Raw genomic sequence first — 21,381 nt, forward strand, 5'->3', positions numbered from 1 at the left:
GGTAGCTCAGTAAGTTAGGTGTCCGGGTTAGGGACCGGCTTCAGCTCAGGTCATGATCTCGCGGTTCGCGGGATCGAGCCCTGCATCGGGCTCTGTGCTGACAGCTCAGCCGGAGCCTGCTTCGGATTCTGTGTCACCTCTCTGCCTCTCTCTCGCTCTCTCTCGTTCTCTCTCAAATACACATTTAAAGTGCTAAGGATTTATTTGGGAAGTACAAGCCCAGGTTTGTGAGAGGAGAAAAGAGGGAGGCCAGGAAGATGCAATGCTGCTGTACTGGCCAAGCCTCTGCAAAGACCTTTGAAGACGTGCAGCAGGTGAGTTTACACAGCATTAGGGACTTTTCTAGAAGGTCTGCAAAGAGGAACTACACGGGGGTGGAGTCCACAGGCAGGGAAAGGAGGGGGATTTTGCTTGTGCTTTCTGACCCAAAGCCAAGGTTCTCAACTTGAGAGGGGCTTCACATCTAAGTCTGAAAGCATTGGGATAGCTGACAAGTGCCTACTGAGAGAGAAGAGATGGTCAGGAGATCCTAAGGGGACGTATGTTTCACATCTCAATGTGGATGCCCATTGGATCATGTCTGTCTCCTACTTAAAACTCTTGGTGACTTCTCACACTCAATAAAACCCCAACCATGGAGCGCCTGGGTGGCTTAGTCAGTTAAGCGTCCGACTTTCGCTTAGGTCATGATCTCGCGGTCCATGGGTTCGAGCCCCGCGTCGGGCTCTGTGCTGACTGCCAGCTCAGAGCCTGGAGCCTGTTTCAGATTCTGTGTTTTCCTCTCTGATCCTCCCCTGCTCACACTGTCTCTCTCCTAGAAATAAATAAAAATATTAAAAAATAAATAAATAAAAATAAAACCCCAACCTCACCAAGGCCTGCGAGACAGCAATCTTGGGGCACCTGGGTGCTTCATTCGGTTAAGCAGTCGACTCTTGATTTGGGCTCAGGTCATGATCTCTGCATTTATGAGATCGAGCCCCCACGTTGGGCTCTGCGCCGACAGCAATGAATCCCGACTTAGGGTTCATTCTCCTCCCCTCCCTCTCTCTCAAAATTAATAAACATAAAAAATGGGGGTGGTACCTGGGTGACTCAGGTGCCCAACTTCAGATGAGGTCATAATCTCACAGTTCACGAGTTTGAGCCCCGTGTCAGGCTCTGTGCTGTCAGCCTGGAGCCTGCTTCAGATTTGATGTTTTCCTCTCTCTGATAAACATACGTTAAAAAAAATTTTTTTTTTTAAATAAATAAAAGACTGCTCCTAACTTCCCCAGTTGAATCTCCCATCTTCCTCACCTCCAGTCACCCTGGTCTCTTTTGACCCTAAGCTCATAACCACCCCAGGGCCTTTGCACTTGTTAATGGCCCAGAGAGTATTTCCCCTCTAGCTTCACCGATATAAATGTCCCTTTCTCAGAGAGGTCTTCTCTACCCTTCCTAGCTCAACATATCTGGGTGTATTATCGACCCACCACATTGTTTGATTTTCTTAGTAGCACCTATCCTACCTCAAGTTATTTATTATGTGTATGTTTAGCCTCCTGGTCTATAAAAACTCTGAGAGGGAGGGGTTTTGCCAGCCTTGGCCCAGCTGTATGCCTGGTGTATAGAACTATGCTTGGTACAGGTGTGCACTCAAAAACAATTTTTTTGGCTATTGTTTAAAAAAGGATTTTTTGGGGGGCGGGCACCTGGGTGGCTCAGTCGGGTAGGCATCTGACTTCGGCTCAGGCCATGATCTCACAGTTCGTGGGTTCGAGCCCCGCGTCGGGCTCTGTGCTGACAGCCAGCTCAGTGTCTGGAGCCTGCTTCAGATTCTGTGTCTCCCTCTCTCTCTGACCCTCCCTTGCTCATGCTCTCTCTCTCTCTCAGAAATAAATAAAACATTTAAATTTTTTTAAAAAATTTAAAAATAAAGTATTTTTTAATCTTTATTTTTGAGAGAGAAAGAGCGAGCATGAACGGGGGAGGGGCAGAGAGAGAAAGACACAGAATCCTTAGCAGGCTGGGAGCTGTCAGCACACAGCCCAATGCGGGACTCGAACACACAAAGTCTAGATCATAACCTAGGCCAAAGTCAGACGTGTAACCAGCTGAGCCACCCAGGTGCCTCTTTTTTTTTTTTTTTTTAATGTTTTCACATATATTTCTAGGAGAGAGAGAGACAGTGTGAGCAGGGGAGGGTCAGAGAGAGAGGGAGTCACAGACTGAAACAGGCTCCAGGCTCTGAGCTGGCAGTCAGCACAGAGGCCGACGCGGGGCTCGAACCCACAAACCGCGAGATCGTGACCTAAGCGAAAGTCGGACGCTTAACCGACTAAGCCACCCAGGTGCCCCTAGGCGCCTCTTTCTTGGCTATTGTTGAAAAAAATGAACTGACCTCACACCGGTCAACCCTCCCTCTTACCTCTATGAATTCATCTTCCTCACCCCCTCCTCACTACTATGCTCCGGGCATACCATTCTCTACAGTTCTTCAAACAAACCAGCATGTCCCAATCTGAAGTCATACCTGCCTCACTGAGCGATTGTGCAAACTGAAAAGGAGCGCCTGATGCACACCGAGGATTCCAGTAAGTGCTCAAACTTGCAGAGCGCCTACTGCGGGCCTGGTGCTCTTCCGGGCATATGAATAAAACAGACGCTCCTGCTCTCATACAGCATCGCAGTTGGGGAAGGCGGCAAAACACACGAAATAACTAAAACGGAGCGTCTGCCGGGTGGTGACAAATGCTGTAGACAAAAAGAAAGCAGGAGAGTGACGGGGGCGAGGGGGGAGTTGCGATTTCAACGGGAAGGCTAGGGAAGGCCTCACTTGTCACTGACACGGTGACATTTGAGTAAAGACCTGTGGGAGGGGAGAAGTGAGTCATGCCAATCTGTGGGGGAACGGATGTCGATGTTGGCAGAGGTAACAGCCGGTGCAAAGGCCCTGAGGTGGGAGCCTGAGTGGGGTGTTTTAGGGCTGTAAAGAGGTCGGTGTGGCTGGAACAGTGTGCAAGAAGAGAGCACCCTAGGAGATGAGGTGAAAAAGATGTACGGTCTTGAGGGGCTGAGCTTTACCGAGTGAGACGGAAGCCATGAGAGGCTGTTGAGCAGAAGAGGATCGAGACCTGACTCCCCCGCTCTTTTTTTTTTTTAATGTTTTTTATTTATTTCTGAGGGAGAGAGACAGCATGAGCAGGGAAGAGGCAGAGAGAGGGAGACACAGAATCCAAAACAGGCTCCCAGCTCTGAGCTGTCAGCACAGAGCCCGACGCGGGGCGCGGGGCTCGAACCCACGAACCGTGAGATCATGACCTGGGCCGAAATCGGACGCTCATCCGACTGAGCCATTCAGGCGCCCCTGACGCCTTTTAATAAGTCCTCTTTCCCCTAAAGATAATCAAATGAAAAGGAATCAAGCAGCTTGCTTGTACCACAGTGAAGCCACTATAAGGAGCACCCCCACTTTCCAGATGAACACACTGAGACTCAAACAGACCCGGTTCCTGCCGCGTTTAAGAGTCTGATGAGAGAAGTGGAAAAGCCGTCCCGTAGAGGCGCCGGGTATCCGAGGGCAGAGGCCACTTTCCCCAAACTGCGCTCTTCCGGCAGCGGTGGGGGGAGGGGGCGCGGCCGCCTCGGGGCGTGGCCGCTGGGCTAGGCCCCGCCCACCCCCACCCCCCCCCCCAGCTGGCGGGGCGGCGGAAGACTTCGGAGGCGGCGGCTGCGGCGGCGGCGGGAGCCTGCCAGGCGCCTGCTCCCTCCCCAGGGGCCGGGTGGGGCGGGGTGGGGCGGCCGGCTGGGGGCGGGGCGCTCCCCTCCCCCTTCCCCCTCCTTCCGCCGCGGGCGGAGCCTCCTCCCCGGGCCTGCGGGGCCCGTGGCTTGCTTGCTGGTTTCGTTTTCCAAGGCCTGACCTCCCTCCTTCTCCCTTCCCCCAGCCTTTTGAATTCCTGGCTCCTGCACTCTCTGGTCTCAGCCCATGTCACCTCCTCAGGGAGGCACTCCTGGAGCACCCCGCCACAGGCCTCCCTATTTTGTTTTCTTCAAGGCACTGAGCAGAGGCCGAAATGGACTTCCTCACGTATTTATTTATCTCCTTGGGTCTCATCCCGCTCAGAAGAAAACAGTGTTCCATAGAGGGCTCTAAACAGCCCAAAAGCTTCTCTGACGTCCCTGGCAACAGACAGTCCAGCCACCTTGGCCGTGCTTCCCGCCCGGCAAACTCCCACCTCAGGGCCTTTGCACTGGCCCTTCCCTCTGGGCCGAACACTCTTCAGAGCCTGACCACCCCTCCCGTTTCATGGGGTCTACTCAGTGTCACCGCTTCAAGGAACTTGCTCCCAGCACCAACCAGCATCCTGTCTACACCGCGCACCCTTTCACTACTCTCCCCCTGCTCTGTTTTATTATTTTCCTTTGCACTTCACCTTCTAAGATACTAAGTAATTTCTCTCTTATAGTAAGTGTATCGTCCACTTCGTCATATCAGGGTTTTTTGTCTCTCTAATTTTACTGCCGTATCAATGTCCTATCATCAGTAGTGTCTGGAACACGGAAGGTGTTTAATCCATGAACGTTTGCAAATCAATGAATGTTTTTGTTTTCATATTTCTTTTCTCTGGAGACTCTGCGACCTCCTTTTCCCCCAAGCCATAAAGATCGGTTTTGGGAGAAATAATGTGAATTTGCCTAGCAGGGCACTGGTTCTGATTAGCATTCTACTCTCCTTTTATTATGAAAAATGCTAAACCTATGGAAAAACTGGGGGAAAATGTATCCTCAGTGGCCGTATAGCCTCCCATCTAGATTTGTTAATAGTTTGTTTCCTTTATCTACATATGTATGTATGCTTATGTATATTTTTTCTTTTGCTGAACCATTGGAAAGGAAATTGTAGACATCTTAACATTCTGCCTCTAATGGCTCAGGAGGCATTTATTTTTTCTTTTGTTTTTTTTTTAATTGGACAAGGAGGGGTTTTTTTAAGTTTATTTTCAGAGCGAGAGAGCAACACATGCAAGCTGGGAAGGGGCAGAGAAAGGGAGAGACAGAATTCCAAGCAGGCTCCAGCGGGCTGCCAGCACAGAGCCCCAGTGAGGGCCTGAACTCACAAACCATGAGATCATGACCTGAGCTGAGATCAAGATTCTGATGCTTAATCGACTGAGCCACCCGGGCACCCTGGCATTTCTTAAGATTAAGGATGCTCGGGGTGCCTGGGTGGCTCCGTCAGTTAGGCATCCAACTTCAGCTCAGGTCATGATCTCATGGTTCCTGGGTTTGAGCCCCGCGTTGGGCTCTGTGCTGACGGCCTGGAGCCTGTTCCGGATTCTGTGTCTGTCTCTCTCTCTCTGCCCCTCCCCCGCTTGAGCTGTCTCTCTCTCAAAGATAAATAAATGTTAAAAAAAAAAAAATAAAGATTAAGGACACTCACCTACAAAGCACAATATTTCATGTCTAACAGAATTAAGAATTCCAGGGGCGCCTGGGTGGCTGAGTCGGTAGAGTGTTGGATTCTTGATTTTCGCTCAGGTCATGATCTCACGGTTTGTGAGTTCTAGCCCCACATCAGGCTCCGTGCTGACAGTTTGGAGCCTGCTTTATATTCTCTCTCTGCTTAAAAAAAAAAAAAAATTTCCAGGGGTGCCTGGGTGGCTCAGTCAGTTAAGGGTCTGACTCTTGATTTCGGCTCAGATCAAGATCTCATGGTGTGGGAGAATGAACCCCATGACCACAGACCCTGCTGACAGCCAGGAGCCTGATTGGGACTCTCTCTCTGCCCCTCCCCTGTGCTCTCTCTCAAAATAAATAAACGTTAGAAAAAAAAAAGAATTAAGAATTCCATAAATCGTCTATATTCAGATTTCCCCCATGAATATCTTTTGTAGCTGTTTCTCCAACACCCCCCCACCCCACCCCCGATCAGGATTCAATGAAGGTTCACATGCTTATTTGGTTGTGATAAAGAACTGATACAGCAATTTTCATTCTGGAAAATCCTCCACCACCAACCCCACCAAACCCTTTTTCTGTTTTCTCAAAATTGAATTTTTGGTAGAACAGCCCAGTCGTGCTGTAGATGTGCCACATTGTGTATTTGTCTGATTGTATTCCTGTTTAATTTGTTCCTCTCCATGCTGAAGGTTAGGTCTAGATGCTTTGTGAGATTCAGTTTATGAAGTTTAACAGGGAAAAAAAAATAATGGAGAGACTCCACAGGGAGTGTTATGTACTTCCTAACGTGTCAATATGGGGTGGCGTCCAGTGTCGGGGTATCCCTCTCTGTGGGTGCAGAGTTTCATTACATGGTTAAGGTGGCGAGTACCACATTTCCACATCATAAAAGGCTACTTCCCCCTTGCAGTTAGCAAGTAACCTGTGGGCTGATGTGTTGGAGACTGCCAAGATCCTGTTAACCTTTCACCCCAAAGTTTAAACACCCATTGATAATTGATGCCCAAATCACCTAGTCGAGTTAGCATTTTCTAGAGCTTACTTTGGCCAGGAGCTTTATTTACAACCAACAATTCTTGCCAGAACTCCAGAAGAGTTAGCAAATAAGCTACTCAGAGAAGCTAAGTCCCATTGTCAGTTTATCAGACAAGTGTTAAAGTCCTATCTACCTATGCCCCACCCTATGCGTCCCCCTCTTGAATTAAGTGCCTGTGCTATTCCAACAGCTGATGCTACCAAAGAAAGGACATGTTGTGCACCATTCTGAGCATTTTGTGTGATTACTCTTTTTAAAAGTATTATTAATTAATGTCTTTGTTTTTAAGTAGGCTCCAAACCCTATTAGGGGCTTGAACTCACGACCCTGACATGGAGAGTGGCGTGTTCTACAGACTGAGCCAACTAGGTGCCTCCTCGCACCCCTTTTTAAAGATTTTATTTTTAGGGGCGCCTGGGTGGCTTAGTCGGTTAAGCGTCCGACTTTCGCTTAGGTCACGATCTCGCGGTTCGTGGGTTCGAGGTTCGTGGGTTCGAGCCCCGCGTCGGGCTCTGTGCTGACTGCCGGCTCAGAGCCTGGAGCCTGTTTCAATCTGTGACTCCCTCTCTCTCTGACCCTCCCCTGCTCATGCTGTCTCTCTCTCTCTCTCTCCTAGAAATAAATAAAACATTAAAAAAAAAATTAAAGATTTTATTTTTAAATAATCTCTACACCCAAGGTGGGGTTTGAACGCACAATCTCAAGATCAAGAGTTGCATGCTCTTCCAACTGAGACAGCCGGGTACCCCTATACGATTATTCGTTTTAATCCTCAAAATAATCTCATTTTAAAGGTGAGGAAACTGTGGGGCACCTGGGTGGCTCAGTTGGTTAAGCTTCTGACTTCAGGTCAGGTCATGATCTCGCAGTTCGTGGTTTCGGGCCCTGGGTTGGGCTCCGTGCTGACAGCTCAGAGCCTGGCGCCTGCTTTGGATTCTGTCTCGTCTCTCTGCCCCTCCCCCACTTGAGCTCTGTCTGTCTCTCTCCTTTTTCTCTCTCAAAAACAAAATGAACATTAAAGGAAAAAATTTTTAAGGTGAGGAAACTGAGACCCGAGGGGATTCAAATATTCGCCCAAAGTCACAAAGCTACTTAGGGCATGAAGCTCAGGATAGGTGACATCAGTGGTATCCACTCCTGGCCCCCATCCACTCCAACTGCCCAGCATACGCTGAGTGTGCTATAGTGCTCTTACAGATACAGCCTTGTTTTAACTTTCCTAGCTCCCAAGAGGTGGGCAAGAAGATGCCCATTTAAGAGACTTCGTATGGCTTAGAGAGGTTAAGCCTTTTTCCAAGGTCACACGTCTAGTGAGTGGTTGGAATTTGAACCCATGCCTATCTGGCTTAGAGTACAGACCCCTGTTAAAAGTTGGGTGTGTAAGAAGCTCAATCGCTGGGTTTGGCAAGTGCATGGGCAGGTGTGAGGGGCCCACACCTTGAGAAGTTAAAAACCTCCCCCCGCCACTGTCCCGCAGGGAAATTGGCCACCCAACCTGGCCAAGTCCCCGCACACAGCAGCCAGGCATGCGCCCTGAAACCAACCTCCCCTCCCTTCGAATCTTCCCTCTTTAGGCTCCGCCCATGATTGTCCAGGCCCAATCGCTGGGTGAGGGGCGGGGCCTCTACGGGAGTGGGCGGTAGTTAAGGAGAGTCAGGAGCCTGGAGTCGTGCGCCGGAGTCAGAACTGCGTCTCACGACCTAGGCGCCGGTTGCTGAAGGAGAGCGAGCGAGCGATGCTGCCGTCGCCGCTTCCTGATTGGCTGCGCGTTGATCCCTCTTCCTTCTGATTGGCAGCGGGTGAGCTAGGTATGTAAATGAGGTGAAGGGGCCTGAGGAGAGAAGGGAAACCCTTGGCGGGGTCGTATGGCAGGTTCGATCCCCGGGTCCTGCCGGTGCGCGCCGGGGCTGCCCGGGATCGAGATGCGCGGGCCTCTGAGTGTCGCCAGGCCGGGTTGGGTGAATCACGTCGCAGACCGGGAAGGGGGCGGAGGCGCCGGCTCTCTGGCTCCGGCTGCGTGACTCACCCGCCCCCGCCGCCGCCGCTTCGGGAGGAGCCGCCTCCACTGCCTGCCGGAAGCGAGAGCAGGCAGAGGAGGCAGAACAGTCCCCCGGGGATCCCAGCGCGCAAGGTCCTGGGCGGCAGGCTGGAACAACAGCCGGGACGTGGGGCAGTGTCGAGGATCCCGGGGTCTGAGGGGCCGGAATCCCGGGAGAAAGCCGGCCTGGCGCCGCTAGGGGGCGCCGGGACCAGGGGGCGGAGTCGGGTGGGGGCAGAATTCCTGCGGTTCTGGACTCCCGGGTCTGCGGGGAAGGCGGCGAGGACCGTTTTCGAGTAAGGTGGGGGGGGGGGTCACTCTTTAGGTCCGGCTGGGCAACTCCCCGGGGACTGGACCTTGCAAGCTTCCAGGCTGAAAAAGGCAAGTTGGGCCTGGGGTCCAGAACTCCAGGGGTCCCTACTCCGGGGAAAGTGTGGGTCCTCGAAAGTTCTCTCAGTGACCCCCGGGGCCCGTCAAGATTTCCCGGCAAGCTCTGTCTACTCTGCCTCCCAAATAAATCCGGAATCGATCAACTTCCTTCCACGTCCACTACCAGCCACCTTCTACTCCAGGCTATCATCATCACCCCAGAGGGCGGCAGCCTCCAAATGGAGCTCGGGACCCCGCTCTTCCCTGTCTCCACTCCTCCCCACTCATCTTACTCGAAGCAGCCGGCGGGGGGCGGGGGGGGGGTTCTGGAAACCTAATCAGTCCACAGCACCACTCTCTTCCCTGCTCAAAACCCTTCAATAACACTCAGAGTAAACTCCAAACTTCTTGCCTCTGCTTGCTCTCCAAACCCCGTTCCCTCCTGTGTCCCTCTGTGCTGACCACACTGGTGTGTTTTTTTCAGTTCAAGCTCATCCAACCTCCAGATCTTTCTTGGCTTTTGTTGTGGTTCTCTCTTCCCTGAATGCACTCCCTCTGGTTCTTCCATAGCTGACTCCTTCTGCTTGAGGGCTCCGCTCAAATGTCACTTACTCAGAGACGCCTGCCCTGACCACTCCCCAGAATTTCCTCTCTTTATGTATTTGTCTGATTTATAGAGAATAAATGTTGGGTTAAACTATGTGAAATAGCTGCTTTCATGGGTTAAAGGGAAAAAAAGGTCGAATATTGGGCATTTCAAATGGTTCACTGAAGAAGTACATGATAATACCTATTAAGAGTACTTGTTAGTAAGAATAGTTACAATGTAGGGGCGCCTGGGGGGCTCAGTCAGTTAAGTAGCAGACTCTTGACTTTGGCTCAGGTCATGATCTCCTGGTGGTAAGATTGAGCCCCGGGTCAGGCTCTGCACTGATATCCTGATAGAGCAAAGCCTGCTTGGGATTCCCTCCCCCTTCCCCCTCTCTCAAAATAAATAAACCTAAAATAGTTACAATGTACTACCCACTGTTAGGAATGCTTTTTGTATATTATCTCATTTACTCCAGAAAACCACTCTGTGAAGTAGATAACTGTTATCCATATCTTAAAAGTTTCCCTAAGGAAGCATAGGCTCTAGAAGTTAAATGACCTGGCCAAGATCACACCAGTTATCAGAGCCAGGGTTTGAACTTATCATGGACTTTCTAGAAGTGAATGACTCCTCCCATCCCCCTCTTCCCCCACCCCTGCAGATGATGCTGAGCAAAGGCCTGAAGCGCAAGCGGGAGGACGAGCCGGAGAAGGAAACCTTGGCAGTGGACACCTGGTGGCTGGATCCCAGGCTCCCCGCAGTGGCACAAGCACCCCCACCCGTGGCCTCCAGTTCCCTCTTTGACCTTTCGGTGCTCAAGCTCCACCACAGCCTGCGACAGAGTGAGCCGGACCTGCGGCACCTGGTGCTGGTTGTGAACACCCTGCGGCGCATCCAGGCGTCCATGGCGCCCGAAGCCCCCCTGCCCCCCGTGCCCAGCCCGCCTGCGGCCCCCGGCGTGGAGGCGGACAGCCTGCTGGCCAGCTCCGACGCCGCCCTCTCGGCCTCCATGGCCAGCCTCCTGGAGGACCTCAGCCACATCGAGGGCCTGAGCCAGGCCCCCCAGCCCTTGGCCGACGAGGGGCCGCCGGGCCGCCCCACCGGCGCGGCCCCCCCCAGCCTGGGTGCCTTGGACCTGCTGGGCCCAGCCACTGGCTGTCTGCTGGACGATGAGCTCGAGGGCCTGTTTGAGGACATCGACACCTCTATGTATGACAGTGAACTTTGGGCACCAGCCTCTGAGGGCCTCAAGCCTGGCCCTGAGGCCGGGCCGGGGAAGGAGGAAACTCTGGAGCTGGATGAGGCTGAGCTGGACTACCTCCTGGACGTGTTGGTGGGCACACAATCACTGGAGCGGCCCCCGGGGCCCGGGCGCTGACCCCCCCCACCCCCCCCACAGCTGGGATGGCGATCGGGTGTCCAAACCGAGCCCGGTGGCTGGACCAACTCTCCTTGGACGGACACAGCTGGCTTCCCCGGAACAGAGAGCGGGGGAGGGGGCTTTGGAGAGGGACTCCAGTCCTGAGCAGCGTCCCCTCTGTCCTCTTGACCAGGGCTAATGAGGGGAGTCTGGGATTGGCCCCTGGGGGGGGATGACAGGGCCTGGTGGCTGGAATGTGGTTTGGACCAGGTCCTGTGCTGGACTGACTCCCCAGGGGTCGCACCCGCGGATACTTTGTTTCCGTGATGTGGGAAGAGCCCGCACCGCACCGTTTTCTGGAAATTAAAACCAGTCCTGGAAAATGTCAAGTCTGTGTGCTTTGTCTCTGGGCTAAGGCGAGGGTCAGGAAATAACCCCCACATTTTGCTCAGCGGGCCCCTCACAGTGCTAAGCCCTTGACCTGTGTTAACTCTCTTCACCTTCAAAATAAGATGGCCGTTATTAAGGTGCCCGTTTTACATCTTGGGGAAAACGGAGGCTCCAGGAGGACGTCACTTGAGGGGGTGGGTTGCAAACCATGAACTGGAGTGCTTTATTCGTCTGATAAGCAAGGTGAGTTAGCTCTGGTAACTGGCCTTCTAGAAAACTCCCCGGAAGGTACTCAGCCAGGTTTCCCCGATGGTGCATAATGATGGTGGCTGGTGCATAATGATGGTGGCGGCAGTAGGGGAGGAGGCCCAGGCCACTGGAAATCCTGTCCCTGCGTGGGGTCTACCTGTGTGTTTTGGGGGAGGGGGAGGGCAACAGGGAGGTGTCAGAATGAGCCAGAAATAAAAGCTCAAAGCTGGAGGCTTGGTGGAGCCTCTCCAAAGAGCTCTGAGAGCCAGCTCTGCAAGATAATGGGGAAAGACACAGAGACTCCCGCAAGTTAAGGAAAAAACAAAAATCCCCTCGGGGTCTTAAATCTGCCTTTGGGCAGAGGAGAGAGCGCTTTGGAGGGGGCCTCTGAGATAACAGCCGCCGGGTTTAGCGGCTTGACCGCAGCGCAGGGGCGGTCCTGCTTTCCTTCTAGAAGAAACCCAGGCCCTGGCGAGTGCTGGGGCCACCTGCCCGACGGCTCGGGTGATAGGGCCCGCCCGAGCGCCGGGTGTCTGCGCCGCCCCCGCGGTCCAGCCGCATTCCTGGCCCGGCTGGGAGGGGCCGCACACTCAGAGGCCTGGCACGGGACCCAGGCGGCGTCCTTCCTGGCGGCCGTGGGGGCAGGGCAGCGCCCCGGGTGCGGGCGGGGGGAGGGGCCCGGGGAAACCCGCGGGCGGCCCAGGGCCCGGACCGTGACCAGCGAGGCCCGCCGGGCCTCGAACGGGGGAAACGCCGGCAAGAGGACCCCCGGATCGTTGGGCCCCCGAGCCTCCACTCTGGCCGGAAGCTCTTGGGAGGCTGCAGCTGGGGTGGAACCGGGGGAGGCGGGCGGCTTCGGCGGCCCCTGGGGCCGGGAAGGGGCGGGCAGAGCGGAGCTTCCTGGAGGAGGAGAGGAAGTCGTGCCCATTTCTGGAAGTGGATGGGGCGGCCCCGGGAGGGGGAGTGGAAATGGCCCGAAGGGAGCTCGTGCCCTGGCTGAGGGTCTTCCGGGTGCCTGACTCCTACACCTGGTGACTCCAAACGGGACTCAGACCTTGGGAGTGTGGGTTGAGCTCAGCAATGCCCCCTGGTGCTCAGTCTGGGGGTCTGAGATGCCACTGCCTTAGTTCCCTGGGGATCTGCCCAGTGGTCAAGGAATCTCCCCGTGTAGGGTCAGCAGTGCCCTCTGTTTACAACACAAGGGGGCCTGTTTCTGTTGTCTCTGGGTGCCAAATTGGGGGACCGTCTGGGACACATACTGATGCAGACAGCCTAACCATCTGTCAGCGATGCTCCCATCTGCCCCTGTGCCTGCTTGGCCAGCGATGCCCCCTCACCCCAGAGCCGCCGTATACAGTTGCACAGGTTGTGCACTGCGCGTAGACTCCATGTTTAAGGGGCTACCATGCATGTTTCAGGCACCATTCATTTACATATTGACTGCAACAGTTTCCCAGCAGATGGAGGTCAAAGGCCTTGGGGAAGGGGAATGCCTTTTGCACAAAAGCACCATATGGGCTAGATCAGCTCTAGTCCCATCCCACTGGTGCCCTCGGGTTTATGAGCAGCTCGTGCCTGAGGACTTCCCCTCCCTCCCCTTACTCTCCCCGTGTCTCACCCCCAGATGATTGCACCGGCTCCCAGGCTCTAGTGTGCCCCTCCGCCCTCAGGCTCAACCCCAAGAGGCCACCCTACCCCAGCCAGCAGATTCCAGGGCCCACACCATTCCGAGCTGGCGCTGCTACTGCTTTTCACAGAGCTCCTGTGTGCTCCCGCCGGCCAGGCTTGCTCCCCCCAGGGGCATTCTCGGGATCCCCCATCACACACACTTTCTCTTCCCTCCTTCATTCTGCCTCTTATTCAGCAAAGACGTGTGACGACCTACTGTGTGCCTGGCCAGATCGGACTGTGTCTCTCCTCTGCTCCTCTGAGATCTGAACTCTACCCTTACCAAGGCTCCTCCCCGCACCTCCCCGTCCCATTCACACATTTAATGAACATTTACTGAGCACCTACGGTCCCAGTGCAGAAATCTAATTATGCTTAAGTCAATGACTGTGGATGCAATAAGCCATCGAGCAGAGGTTGTGCTGGAAAGTGAAGTCACCTGCATTTGAACCTCTCTGCCATTCTGTGGCTCTGTGACCCTAGGCAAGGTACTTCACTTCTCTGGGCCTCAAGGTGCTCATCTGTAAACTGGAACAGTAACAGCTGACCTCCAAGGGCTGTCGTTCCAGAGGCGGGGGTGGGGGGGATACCGGCTGCCTTGCTGGGCACCCGGCCGCCGCCTGGCTCGGAGCGGGTCGGAGAGGGTGGTCCCTGAGGACAAGCTTCCACCTCTTTCCCCAGCCCCACAGGATATCCTGTGTTTACTGAGGTGGCCTTGGCCGGAACCGGGACACCGGTGCCCCTGCTAAACTCAACTTCCCGTGGCCACACCCCCTCGGGTGAGGGAAATTGAGAGACACAGAGAGAGACAGAGACGAGAGGGGAACAGAGAGGTACAGAGACACCCAGAGAGGCACACCGTTCATGACAAAACACAGCGAACTGGTAAAGGAAGCTTCCTCAGCTTCTCCTCCCTCTTTTCCATTCCCTGATTTCTCCAAGGGGCCCCTTGCACAGGCTGTCCCTCTGCTTGGAACCTTCTCTCATTCAACCACCACCTACCCAGCAGCCTTCCATGAACTCCTTTTTCTTTTTTTAATTTTTAAAATGTTTATTTATTTTTGAGAGAGAGACAGAGTATGAGCAGGAGAGAAACAGAGAAAGGGGGAGACACAGAATCCGAAGCAGGCTCCAAGCTCTGAGCTAGCTGTCAGCACAGAGCTCGATGTGGGGCTCGAACCCACGAACTGCGAGATCATGACCTGAGCCAAAGTTGGACACGCAAACAACAGAGCCACCTCCACGAACTCCTAGGTACCCTTCAGGTGCCAGCTCAATGATCACTTCCTCCAGGAAGCCCTTCCTGCCCTGTCTGGTAGTACCAGAGTGCCAGGCCCCTCTTATAGACCTAGATCAGTCCCTCCTAGTGCTTAGCTCAGTGTGTGAGTATACACTCATTTCACTGATCACTTCTTTAATGTCTGCCCTCATACCGTCCCTCCCCCCGGCCCCCCAAACTGGGAGTTTTGTGAAGGCCCAATCAGGGTCACTGCTGTGTCCCAAGTACTACCCAGCCCAGGGATAAAGAAGAGGTATCTGCGAATGGCTGCTGAATAAACGTATACGCAAGAAGGAGATATAAGGAAGGGGCATGCATGGCCCAGAGGACACAGCCACGAACAAGGACATGGTTCTCAGCTCCTAGAAATTTCACGTGTGCTGACCTCTCTCTGGATTGAGAACCTCCTCATAGGCTGTTCTCTCTGCCCATAAAACTTCCTGTCCCTCTTCTCTTGCCTAGCTCCTGCGGGTCATTCAAGTCTCAGTTCACATGTCTCCTCCTCCAGGAAGCCTTCCGTGACCTCCCTTGCCAGGCTGGAGCAAGGGACCTTTCCCGGGCTCCCCCGTCAAGGCCCTGACCTTTCTGCCTGTGACTCTCTCAGCACAGTCCTGGGCCATGCCAGGTCTGTGTCCTTGTTGGACTGTGAACTTTGTGAAAGCAGGCGCGGGCTATCTCAGTCACACTGTGTCCCCGGCACCATCCAGTGTAGGGCTGGACTCACCAACTGCTGACGCTGGATAAAGACTGTTCCCTTTCTCCTTCTGGTACACTTTGCCTGCATTGGTCCCCTCTCCCTGGAAGCCCCTTCCCATACTTGCACCGGCCCCCCCGCCCCCCCATCCAGTTTGACCTCAGAGGTGACGCCTCCAGGAATCCTTTCCTGAGCCCCCCCCCCCATAGTAAATGTAGGCCTGTCAGTATCTCCAATGCCCAGCAAAGAGGCAGCCAGTGAGGGCCTGTGAATGTTTGTTGAATGAATAAATGAACAGGTGAAGGGTTGGATGAATCAATGAGAGGGAGAGAGAGAGAGGGAGAGAGAGACAGTGCACTGGGGTGAGGGGCTCCTCAGGCCCGCCCGCAGCACAGATCATACCATTCCTTCCTCCCTTCCCAGGAGAAGGGTTCTGGCCACACCCCAACCCTTGGTGGCTGCCAGGCGTGGATGGCATTTCCCAGAGCTCAGCACATTCCTGCCTTCCCTGGCGGCTGAGAGTGGGCAGGGGGCATTCTGGAGAGAAGGGGGGAGGCCCCTAGAATTCTAGCATCCTGCCAACTTGTGCCTGGTCCCTGTGCCCTTGGGGGAGCAGGCCCCAAGCTCTCGGTGTGTGTGGGGGAGGGGTACAGGTCCACAGAGGGGCCAGGGGGCTGGTGTGAGGGGCGAGGCTGACAAACTGAGGGGAAGGCCTGGTGGCCGTGCCTGGCCAGACAATGGGACAGAAGCTGCTGACGCGCGTTTTGGGGGTAATCCCCAGTTTCATCCCAGCCCTGGCCCCAGGCCTGGGCTCAGAGAGCCCAGAGCGTCGGAGCCAGCGGCCGGGTGGGTGCGAGGGGCATGTGGGGGTACTTGTGCTCTCTGTGCCGCCCCCCGGGGTCTGGTGAGTCAGGGCAGCCTGGGGCCGGGGGCCGAGGGATCAGGGTGAGGCCAGGGGGCCTTGGTTTGGGAGTTGGGCAGGTCGGGGTTCAAATCCTGGGGCTACCAGTTACATGGCGTGGGTGACTTTGGGTTTCACTTAGCGGCTCTGAGCCTCCTTGTCTGTTTCATGAGAGTTGCAGGGTCTCTGGGGTCCAGCAGAAGTGGGGTCAGAGCCCAGCTCCACCACTTCCTGGGTGTGAAGTTAACTCTTGGGCATAATGTCCTCACCGTGTACCCTTGACTCTGGGAGCAGAGCTCTGGGTGCCCAGCATACTATTTAGCACATGATGGGTGTCCCCCCCACAACACGGAAACTCCATTAGGCAGAGAAGTGGGGCTCCCCTGTGCCCAGGCCCAAAGCCCCTCCCCCAACAGGTCTAGCCGCACCCCCCCAATTGTGGGACCAATAACGCAAATTTCTTATAAGTAGCAATCTGCACCAGGCACCTTTTCAAGTTTTTAGCCTCTTTTAACGCATCGAATCTTCCCGACAACCCCATGAAGTGGGCCCGTTTTATTACCCCTGTTTTAGAGACTAGGGAAAGGGGGCCCTGAAGGATGCCCAGAAGAAGGTGACTAGGCTGGGATTTGAAGTCAAACTGACCAGGAGAAATAGTAGAAGGGGTTTATTTGAGGGGCCCCAGGAGCCAGTGGGGGGCCATCCATGCCTTGGGCTGGAAGCCAGGAAATAATGCGAGTTGGGTGCTCAGCCTCCGAGTGGCAGTGGCAGTAGCGACGTGCGAGTCCCTGGATCGAGGCTCCCAGTGAAGGTCTCAGCCCAGGCCAGGGCGCAGCCTGTCTGGGCCTTCAAATAGCTCCCCGCCCCCTTTGCCGGTGGATGTAGCTGGGAGGGGGGGATGTTTGTTTCCCCATCACCCACTCCCTGGTGATGTCATGCCTCAGTAGCCAATGGCTGGGGTCTCTCCCTCCTCCCCCTCCCCATTCCTTTTCCCCCCCAGCCTGGGGCTGAGGCTGAGCAGACGGACTGGGAGCTCTCGAGGTGTCTGGAGGCCTTAGTGGTAAGAGATCAGCCTGTCTAACCTGATCCTTGGCCAGGCTGAGAAGCGAAGGGAATGAGACCCAGGGCCCTGGGAGGTGCTGGCAGGTGCCGGGAGGGTACCTGGAGCTCAGGAGTCAGTGTGGTACAGGAGTTAAAGGCACGGACTTTGAAGCCAGACGCTGGGTTCAAATATCAATGTTCCGCTCTTTCTGGCTATGCAGTCTTGGGCAAGATACTGCACCCTTTGTACCTCTGCTTTTCCATCTGTGAAATGGGCTGACGGAGAGTAAGTGAATTGCTGCTTACAAGGAGCTGGGGCAGGATGTCTGGGGTGGAGCACGCTTGTTGGTGCTTGGAATGGGGTGCTGGGGAGGCAGCATTGATCCTGTTCATAGGAGGCTGGTGCCTGAGCTGGATTTTGTCCCTCACTCAGGGTTCCCCTTAGGTAACAGAGAAAGTGGGGCCACTGGTGAGCAAAAGCTGGATACAAGACGCTTGAGACACACAGCCTACCCTCCAACGGCTGTCAGAGACGAGTGTACATTACCCGAGCGCTGACTATATACCAGGAATATTCAAGGCACCTGCTGTTATTTCGTGAACCCACAAAGCCACACTTAGTGGCTCCATTTCACCGAGGAAGAAACTGAGGCCCCGAGAGGTGAAATACTTTGCCCAAGTATTCAAACCTGAGAAATGCCAGAGCGGGGACTAACTGAGGGAGCTGGGAGGCCGCTGCCAGCATGCCCCCCCCTCACCCCCTGCCTCACAGATGGTCTCGGGGCCTAGATGAGTCTGGTCAACTCCTCACCCCCACTGCTGAAGGCGCCAGATCACTGGCAGTTAGGGAAGCCGAGGCTCTGGGTGGAGAGAGCTCCTAAATGGGGTTGGCATCAGCCATGGGGGAGAAGAGGGTACAGAGGGTCAAATCTAGGGTTTTCCTCAGCAGGCCCAGCTCCGTTGAAGGGCCCTGGGCCCAAATGACAGGCACTCACCCCAGCCACTCTGAAAGGCATTAGCGGCATCCTAAATGGGAATCTACAGGCATCCTAAATGGGAATCTACGTGGCACCTTCCCTAGGGAGGTATTGTGAGGATTTAATGAGCCAAGATAAGGAAGGAACTTTGCACATAGTAAGTGCTCAAGAAATGGGGACTCCAGAAATTCTGGAAGCTCAGGAATGTACCAGGGGAGTGCCATGGCCTTGCACCCCTCAAGAATGGCTGTTGGCATCTGGGGGGCCCCTGCCTGGGTTTGATTCACTGGGGGAACCCCATTAAATCTTCCCCTAACATGGCCAGAGACCCCCAGGACCCCCCCCCCCCGCCACTACCCTCCCCTGCCTAGTGGGATGGGCAGGGCTGGGAACAGAGAGTGCCCAGGGTGGAGGGGGTTTCCTTCCGAAGCCACCTCCACCCCACGCCAGGACCTGGGTATGTGGCTCAGGAAGGGCACAGTTGGGCTAAATATAACCTGGGTTGGGCGGCTGTCCTGGGCAGGGATGAGGAAGGAGGGCACTCTCTCCTGCTCCCGCCCCAGCTAAGCTTCTGGTGCCAGCCTCTGGGTGTGACCGTCACTGCCCTGGCCTGAAACAGGGAGCTTGTGGTCCAGGAGAGCCTCCTCTCCATCTCCACCACCTCCTACACGTACCAGGCTCTCCCCACCTCCAGCTCAGGATGCGATGTCGTGTCGGGGACTCTGGTTTTCCAGACCACAGTTCAAGCCCCGACTCTTACCGCGATAGCCTGTCACTGTGATATCTTAACCCTAATTTTCTTGTAAGTAAAATGGGGGTACTGAGGCCACATCTGTAAAGTGCCTGCCCAGCCCGGGGTTGGCACCAATGAGGTCCTTCTAAAAATGCCTGCTTCGGGGGCACCCTCAATCCCCACCCCGCCCTCCCCAGGGGTTTTGCTGCTTGGGTGCCTCCAGGGCCCAGAGCCACCAATGCAAGTTCAGTTACAGAGTTGGGGGTCAAGGGCAGGGTCTTGGCTGTGTGACTCCAGACAGGTGACTTCTCCACTTTGAGCCTGTTTCCAACTCTAAAACAGCCACCACATTCAGGGTGATTTTGAGACTTATGGGTGCCAGTTCAGGGGAAATGCCACAGATGTGGGAGCTGAGGGCTCAGAGGGGAGGCTGGGGAAGCCCATGGAAACCAGGATTCCTAGGAGGGCCAGAGAGAAGCCCTCTGATACTGTGGGGTGCCTGCCAGGGGAGTGGGTACAGCTGGAGCATTGAGGGGTCCCTGTGCCCTCTATCTTGGCCAGTGGTGGGCTATGAAGAGCCATTGTGCGGCTGGGGCGGTGGGTGGGCAGGGGCGGAATGTGACTGGGCACAGCAGATGGGCCATTGTTTAAGGGAATGTGCCGCGTGAGGCCTGACCTTTCCCTGTAGAGTGGGGGTTGGCGGGTTGGCATGCCAGGTGGGGGCTGGGAGGTCAAGGCCAGCGTTGGCTTGGGGAGGGGGATGCAGAACAGTATCCATTCCCTTTTCCCCAGAAAGGTCTGTTGGGAGTCTGCATGGGAACCCCAGGTCTGCCCCCTTCTCACTGTGCTGTGTGACCTTATGTGACGTTCTTGGCCTCTTTGAGGGGCTAGGGTTTTCTGCAGGGAAGAGCACAGGGCTGATGAAGAGTGACCATGACACCTTTTAGTTATTATCATCCGTATAAGAGTCTGAGACTCTCTGATAAGTTCAAGTCCTGGCTTGGCCATTTGTGACCATCCGTGGCTTCCCTTCTCGCAGCCTCAGGTGTCTTTTCTGTTAATGGGCTCAACAATTGTATTGACCTCACAAGTGCGTTTTGAGGTTTATGTGCAACGACCTTTATGGGACCTTTGACACAAGATCGGCACCACAGAAGTTCTTGGTAATAATAATAGCAAGTGCTTCTGATAGTTATCACTTCTAATAGTGATTCCATGAACCTGAAATTTAATATTTACCAACTTATTTGACAAAGTAGGTGCTTTCCTTCTCCCCCATTTTATTTGTTTGTTTGCTTTTTTATTTATTTATTGTTAAAATTTTTAAAAATTTATTTCTGAGAGAGACAGCATGAGCAGAGGAGAGTCAGAGAGAGAGAGAGACACAGAATCTGAAACAGGCTCCAGGCTCTGAGCTAGCTGTCAGCACAGAGCCCGACACAGGGCTTGAACCCATGAACTGTGAGATCATGACCTGAGCTGAAGTCGGATGCTTAACCGACTGAGCCACCCAGGTGCCCCTATTTTATTTACTTTTTAAAAAAATGTTTGTTATTTTTGAGAGAGCGCGCGCGAGCAGGGGAGGGGCAGAGAGAGAGACACACACACACAGAATCCGAAGCAGGCTCCAGGATCCGAGCTATCAGCACAGAGCATGACGCGGGGCCCAAACTCATGAACCTCGAGATCATGACCTGAGCTGAAGTCGGAGGCTTAACTGACTGAGCCACCCAGGTGCCCCTCCCCCATTTCAGAGGAAGCTGAGGCACAGAGAGGTGGAGTGATCTGCCCACAGGGAATATGTGGGAGTGGTTACGATGGGTTCAATGGGTTCGTGGTGAATTTGGCTCAGCCCAGGTGTTGGGTAGACGGGTTCTGCTGTCAGACTGTCCTAGGAGCCAGCTCTGGCTTTACTGTGTGCTGTCCAGTAAAAAGGTCTCCTCGGCCTCAATCTCCCCGCCTGCACAATGGGGATAGAATATTGACAGAGTGCAGAAAGGGGCAGACGCTTAGGAAGCAGTTGGTGGGGATCAGCTGATGGTAATGCTCACATTCTTCTTCTTAGAGCCCCGGACCCAGGAGGCCCAAGGAGCTGGAGGTGACCCTGAGGTGAGCATTGGCCGGTGCCACATGCCCCTCCCTGTCCCTCCCTGGCCTGCTTGGAGCCTCATGCCCTGGTCTCTTCCTGGCAGGCGGCAAGACCCCGGAGGAAAGGCGCGAGCCCCGCCGACGACTGTGCAGTACCCCAGGCTGGGCTCCTGTTAGGAGGGGGTGCCTGTGCTCAGGCAGCGGTGAGAGGGCAGGGGTGGGGGCCCTGCTCCCCTTCTGATACCCATCTTGACCTCTCCCTCCATGCCCCGCCTCCCCCTCTCATCCCCTCCCGGCCTCAAGCCTCCGTCCCTGCCCCCGACAGGCTCAGAGACAGCTGCTCCATGCAGAACTGAAGCTGGTCCTGCAGCAGAAGGGAGAGAGGAAGCAGGAGCCCGGGGCCCAGGTGACTCCCAGCAGCGCCATGGAGGCCAGGAGCCGGAGTGCTGAGGTGAGCGCCCCCGTGTCTTCCAAGGGGGACTTCCGGGACCTGGTTGGGGGGGCGCCGCACAGACTAAGGCAGC

The 21,381-nt window shown here is 54.9% G+C and overlaps 1 protein-coding gene across 2 annotated transcripts; it reads left to right on the forward strand.

The window, feature by feature from the left end:
• Window positions 1-8,145: 8,145 nt before the first annotated feature.
• SERTAD1 (SERTA domain containing 1) lies at window positions 8,146-11,226 on the forward strand. 2 transcript variants are annotated; one of them, XM_039244964.1, is made up of 2 exons: window positions 8,146-8,286; window positions 10,139-11,226. In XM_039244964.1, exon 2 carries the CDS (start codon window positions 10,139-10,141, stop codon window positions 10,853-10,855), a length of 717 nt encoding a protein of 238 aa, XP_039100895.1. In that variant the 5' UTR covers window positions 8,146-8,286; the 3' UTR covers window positions 10,856-11,226. The 2 variants fall into 2 exon arrangements, with proteins under 2 accessions (XP_039100895.1, XP_039100902.1); XM_039244971.1 differs by lacking the exon at window positions 8,146-8,286 and adding an exon at window positions 8,812-8,897.
• Window positions 11,227-21,381: the final 10,155 nt, after the last annotated feature.

The sequence above is a fragment of the Hyaena hyaena genome, unplaced genomic scaffold (assembly GCF_003009895.1).
Source record: "Hyaena hyaena isolate Hyena2069 unplaced genomic scaffold, ASM300989v1 scaffold_9, whole genome shotgun sequence".
Classification (NCBI taxonomy): Eukaryota; Metazoa; Chordata; class Mammalia; order Carnivora; family Hyaenidae; genus Hyaena; species Hyaena hyaena.

Coding starts and splice junctions, on each gene's coding strand:
- SERTAD1 (XM_039244964.1), top strand. CDS start 10,139: ATGATGCTGAGCAAAGGCCTGAAGCGCAAGCGGGAGGACGAGCCGGAG.